The sequence below is a fragment of the Aptenodytes forsteri genome, unplaced genomic scaffold (genome assembly GCF_000699145.1).
Source record: "Aptenodytes forsteri isolate BGI_AS27 unplaced genomic scaffold, ASM69914v1 Scaffold336, whole genome shotgun sequence".
Classification (NCBI taxonomy): Eukaryota; Metazoa; Chordata; class Aves; order Sphenisciformes; family Spheniscidae; genus Aptenodytes; species Aptenodytes forsteri.
In genome coordinates, this window is record NW_008794911.1 from 2,169,190 (window position 1) to 2,175,776 (window position 6,587).

General features: G+C 46.7%; 1 protein-coding gene across 1 annotated transcript in view; it reads left to right on the top strand.

Moving 5' to 3' along the window:
- The first annotated feature begins 6,405 nt into the window (after window positions 1-6,405).
- Window positions 6,406-6,587, top strand: part of PTCHD3 (patched domain containing 3) — an 8,807-nt gene continuing 8,625 nt past the window's right edge. Inside the window, exon 1 of the mRNA XM_009275242.1 lies at window positions 6,406-6,429. Coding sequence (XP_009273517.1) covers window positions 6,406-6,429 — 24 coding nt within the window. The remainder of the gene's footprint in view (window positions 6,430-6,587) is intronic.

The window sequence follows — 6,587 nt, forward strand, 5'->3', positions numbered from 1 at the left end:
TGTGCCCCCTCCCAGCTTCTTGTGCACCTCCAGCCTTCTCAGTCGGTAGAGCATGGGAAGCTGAAAAGTCCTTGACTAGTGTAAGCATTACCTAGCAACAACTAAAACATCCGCGTGTTATCAACATTGTTCTCCTCCTAAATCCAAAACACAGCACTGTACCAGCTACTAAGAAGGAAATTAACTCTATCCCTGCTGAAACCAGGACACCATCAGAGGAGAATTAAAGGCCTTTGTCAAGTCTGCTTTCTCTACCAAAGTGACATGGCAATAGCCTTCCCTGCAGGCAGCTGGGGCCTGTCTCACTGCCCCAGCCAGGGAGCAGGGCAGCCCAGGGGGCAGTGGGTTTGAAATCCAGTACTGCCCAGGAATCTCCCTTAACCTATGTTTGAAAATAAACACTCCAGAGGATAAGTTCAAACAGGCGTTCAACTCAGGAGGACTTTCAAGTGCTCTCCAAGTTACAGGAATTCAAGAAGCTGAAATTCTCTACAAGTTTCCGGTATATTGTATGTAAAGCAGGTTACCCGGGTACTGACATTTCTGCAAACATTTTGGCTCCCCAAAGAAGTTTAAATCCACATGTCAATAAAAATATATAGACATAGGCACAGATAGAGCCACGCAAGCAGACTTCCATGTGTGCATCAGCAACAGAAGAAGATACTACTCTGATACGCACACCCATAATAAATAAACAGCAGGGGAGCCTGATTGACCTGAGAAGGAGGTAACTTCTCTAACATCCTGTTGGCACAGAAACACTGGAGCAGAAGGTCAATAATTACATTGGTTGTGTGGTTGGCAGAAACTTCCTATCTTCCAGGGGAGTATAAAATTACCATCCCATAAATGAAATGGGGAGAGGTATGAAAGGTCATCCCTTACGTGGATAACAGAATAAATGCTTATGTTAGCCCCTTCCATACCTTTGTTGTGTATCTGAGCTCTGCTGAATCAAAGTTTTGTTTGTGCTAGGATAAGTATTCTCTGATACATAAATATTCAAAATAATAAGTTAGTGTTTCAAAAAACTAAAAAAAATACAAACAAAGCCCAAATGGACATTGGCTGATCAAAGCAAGAGTAAGAGAGAAGCACTGTAGTTTCACTCTGCATTTTTTCTCCATACATAACGTGCACTTACACTTCCTGAAGGTCTTCAAGACCTGACTGACCATTTTACGAGGAAGCTTATAAACATGTATGTCATAAAAAAGCAGCCTACAAAGATAACATACTCATTAATAAGACACTGATTAAAGAGGCAAACTTTTTACAGTTCTCATAAAAGTAAGCTGTGAATTTATATGCATTAAGGAAAGTGAAATTTTATGGACCTTTTATAAGGCACTACAAGTACAAAAGTCGATTAAGTTCTTCAGTAGCCTCACGTTACATCATACTCATAGCACTCCAGGGTTTTAAAAGTATAATTTAGAGCGGTTGTCATGGAAAACCTCATGATTCTGAAATCACAGTGGAGATAGGAATTTTTCTTTATGTCAGCTTGGAAAGAAATATTCCTGGAGCTGAAGTAATAAAATCTGGCAGCTCACCTTGCCTTTCTGGTATCCTATACTGATAAGCTGAAATTCTGTCCATCACTATAATGTAAAATAGAAACAGCATATCACCCAGACAGTTAAAATACTTACGCAACTTCATTCTTCCTAAAAATAAAAAAGAAAACTCAAATGAACGTAGAAATTCCTGAAGAGCCTCACACCAAGATGGCCTTAGAACATGCCTAACACATATTGACAGCTCAGAGACATCATGTAAGGCAGCGAAAACTTTTTGCACAACATGGCTGCCTCTGTGTTGATGTTGCCCCCTCCTACATAATGCCTAGGGATACCATATTCACAGCAAATACCAGCTTCATCATCAAGCAGAGGAGCAGCAGCCACTCATCCTGCCAGCACTCAGCGGATGGCAATTTCAGAGAGTCACTGTGCGCTCCCAAAGCAAGGAAGAGCAGATCTCCAACATGAATAAACATGTTAGTTCCAGGTCCTGGTGCCAGAATAACTTCTGGGTTTTCTTTGGAACTGTATATTCTAAACAGTTTCCCTGGAGGAAACCAGGAATTCACCTCCTATCTGGCTGCCCTCATCACCAGGCCACCCCCATCGTTCCTTTATGGGCATTTTCCTGAAGGCCCCATGAAATGCGATTCTTTCTTGTACACTGGCTAGTGAGGGCACAGAGGGCACACATTTCCCAACTGATAGCCCACAGCTTGGCAATTAGACTGCTCGCTTTGGATACAGGGGTTTGAAGTGCAGCATTTCCCACATCATCTGCAGTCACGTAACCTCAGGGCCACGGACTGTCACTGCCTAGCACAGGTAGCAAAGTCCTTTTGTTTCACCCAGGCATGCCTGCAAACAGAGGCAGTAGCTAGGCAGCCCACAGAGCACTCCTGCCTCATCCAGATGGAGGATGACGATAGGATAGGATAGGATAGGATAGGATAGGATAGGATACAACTTCCCTGTCATTGTTGGGTACTAAGGTGGGCACTGTAAAGAACAGGTTAGTCAAATTTCCTTCAGAAATGGCACAGGCATACCTGATGCTGCATTATGGTGGAAGGAATGGGATAAAAGACTTCTTGATGTCACTTTTTTTATTCCAGGGTCCAGTGCACCTCACACAATTGGTAAAGCACTTTCTATGGGCAGCCTGGATACAGAAATGCCCCTCTGTCCTGGTGTTCCAAAGAGAGGGGCAGAAATAAGCCATCTCGGCTCTGACTGAGAATTTGAAAGTGCAAATATCCTTGTCCTGGGAAAGGACAAGGACCAACAGTCACAAGTTGTATCAAGAGAAATTCCAGTAAGATATTGTCATGGGCAAAAACTGTTTACTCATTCAGGGAATTTCCATGAATGTAATTTATTTGCCAATTAACAATCTATTAATTACAGATTCTGGTAACAAAGAAGACCGAAAATAACCAACTAACCAACCCTTAGGAAGAATTCCCCTGCTTCCCTCCAGACACATCTTCCCCCTGCCATTTTTGCTCTTTGGTCCCCTCACCACACGCTACGCTAAGCCCCTTTGATGAGGCGGCGGGCAGTGCAGGAGACTGGGGCCAGCGCATGCATGGTGGCTCCTTCACCTGCAGCAGCCCCTTTCGGGTGGCACCTCTCAGCTCCTGCTCAAGCAGCCACTTGGCTCCAGCCCCTGCCCAGGCATGGTCTTCTCTCTTTCCTCCTTTCTGCTCCAGCCTGGTCTTTTTTCCTCCTTCTCCTCCTGCTCTGGCCTTGTTTCTCCTTTTGCTCAGTGTTTACCACCCTCACTTTAAGATGTTTTCACAGAGGTATCACAGACTCCCCTGAGGATGAGCTCAGCCATGCCCTGCAGTGGGTCCGTTGGAACTGGCGGGAACCAGCTGTGACTGACTCAGGGCAGCCCCCTGGCAGTGCCTCGCATTCACATGATGAAATCACGTCTGCATTTTGTCGTAGTCCTCATGAGGTGCTTTCAACTTGTATTTGTCAGCTATGCAAATTCACACAACAATCAGATTCGATGATGTTTTCACTATCAGGGAAAAAGATCACAGTCAACATACATCATAAGTCAGTGTCCTGGTTTCGGCAGGGATAGAGTTAATTTCCTTCCTAGTAGCTGGTACAGTGCTGTGTTTTGGATTTAGGGTGAGAACAAAGTTGATAACACACCGATGTTTTAGTTGTTGCTAGGTAATGCTTACACTAGCCAAGGACTTTTCAGCTTCCCATGCTCTACCGACTGAGAAGGCTGGAGGTGCACGAGAAGCTGGGAGGGGGCACAGCCAGGACAGCTGACCCAAACTGGCCAAAGGGACATTCCATACCATGTGACGTCATGCTCAGCATATAAAGCTGGGGGAAGAAGAAGGAAGGGGGGGACGTTTGGAGTGATGGCGTTTGTCTTCCCAAGTAACCGTTACGCGTGATGGAGCCCTGCTTTCCTGGAGATGGCTGAACACCTGCCTGCCCATGGGGATTAGTGAATGAATTCCTTGTTTTGCTTTGCTTGCGTGCGCGGCTTTTGCTTTCCCTATTAAACTGTCTTTATCTCAACCCATGACTTTTTCTCACTTTTCCCCTTCTGATTCTCTCCCCCATCCCACCGGGGGGGAGTGAGCGAGCGGCTGCGTGGTGCTCAGTTGCTGACTGAGATTAAACCACGACAGTCAGTTTAAACATCAAAGTTCAAAGATAGTGTTCTAACCAGGAGTTCGAATTCTCTTATTTCTTATCTTTTCATCTTCTAAAATATCTGGATCCAAGTCCCACAGTTCTGTACACACACACACACAGAACCATCATGACTTAGCATCCGGTCTGCAAATCCCTTCTAAGCCAATGGGAAACACAAACTATGTGAAGTCTCCTTGAAGAGCTGATGCCCCTATTAATCACAACACACATCCAAAAACCACCAACTGTATTACGAAAGGAAGAGAACAACATTTTCTTTCTTTGCAAAGCCTGGCAGCAAAAGGTGGCAGTATCACCTGTTTTTTTATCTACTAGCCTAGCAGAAAACACTTGCCCGTTGAAAGGCAGATCTGTGCTCGGTTTCCTCTTCATCTTGAGTAGTCTTAGATCCAGTAAACACAACATAACTGTCAGAAGAGAGTTTGTACCTTCATCCACAAATACAGGAAAAGCATGACTTGCTGGGAGTCCTGTAGTCCAGTTCCTGGCCCTGCCCCAAGGAGTGTTTCAGATTTTATCCTATTAGAAGTTAATATAAAATGCATGAATAGGCCAGGGAACAAGGACAAGAATCCAGATTCTTGGAGAGAAGACTGGCACATACCTCCTGCTTGAAGACTACTCTGAATAGAGAGTTAGTGGAGCCATCTTCCCACGCCATAAGTCAGACCCCCAAGCCTCAGAAAGAGTTAACCTAAAGGCACCTACCTGTGCCCAATGTACTGGGTACCCTGATTGGGTAGCTCCTGCCACCAGGCCATTTCCTACCTCCTGATCACTACCAGAGCTTGTCTCCAGCTCCTGAGGAGCCAGAAAGAAACTTCAGCGAATCATAGAATTATAGAATCATTTAGGTTAGAAAAGACCTTTAAGATCATTGAGTCCAACCGTAAACCTAACACTGCCAAATCCACCACTAATTAATCCATGTCCCTAAGCACCACATCTACATGTCTCTTAAATACCTCCAGGGATGGTGACTCAACCACTTCCCTGGGCAGCCTGTTCAAATGCTTGACAAACCCTTTCAGTGAATAAGTTTTTCCTAATATCCAATCTAAACCTCCCCTGGCACAACTTGAGGCCATTTCCTCTTGTCCTATCACTCATTACCTGGGAAAAGAGACCGACACCCACCTCACTACAGCTGTACTACTCCTTTCAGGTAGTTGTAGAGAGTGATAAGGTCTCCCCTCAGCCTCCTCTTCTCCAGGCTAAACAACCCCAGTTCCTTCAGCCGTTCCTCAGAAGACTTGTTCTCCAGACCCTTCACCAGCTTCATTGCTCTTCTCTGGACACGCTGCAGCACCTCAATGTCCTTCTTGTAGTGAGGGGCCCAGAACTGAACACAGTATTCGAGGTGTGGCCTCACCAGTGCCAAGTACAGGGGGACAATCACTTCCCTACTCCTGCTGGCCACACTATTTCTGATACAGGCCAGGATGCCATTGGCCTTCTTGGCCGCCTGGGCACACTGCCGGCTCATGTTCAGCCAGCTGTCAACCAACACCCCCAGGTCCTTTTCTGCCAGGCAGCTTTCCAGCCACTCTTCCCCAAGCCCCTAGGGCTGCATGGGGTTGTTGTGGCCCAAGTGCAGGACCCAGCACTTGGCCTTGTTGAATTTCGTACAATTGGCCTTGGCCCATCGATCCAGCCTGTCCAGGTCCCTCTGCAGAGCCTTCCTACCCTTGAGCAGATCAACACTCCCGCCCAACTTGGTGTCATCTGTGAATTTACTGAGGGTGCACTCAATCCCCTCGTCCAGATCACTGATAAAGATATTAAACAGAATAGGCCCAAATACTGAGCCCTGGGGAACACCACTTGTGACCGGCCAACTGGGAACACATAAATTTCTAGAGCCATGACAAGTGGTCAATTTTTATCTTCTGTCTTGATAAGCCTAAAAAAATCAGTAACCCTTTACGGCTGTTTTTTACAGTGAAAGCATTTAGCTGGACACCATCTCTTCATGTCTGCTGCAATGTCAGTGGATCATCCACAACCTGGTCCACTGCCAGGTTACCCTGGAAGTCTTCTTGGTGTCTGGCTATGGGGATAGGTGTATCTCCGTAGTTTATTCGCAGACACAGGTCTGTTTTTCTCTGGAGTTATCACCACATAAAAGAGGCTATCTTATCCAGCTGGGTAACTCTTCGACAAGAATTCATCAAGTGTCCACATGACATCACCTGTGGAAGCGCCGGTGAGTCACAGCGGGGGAGGGCGCGGGCGCGGCCGCCTGCCCCGCCGGGACGGCACGGGCCACGCTGCTGAGGAACGCTCATTCCCTCCGCGGCCCCGGGGCGGGAGAAGGCGGCTCTCCTCCCGCGCAGCAAGAGGCTGCGCCGCCGGGCCCCGGCG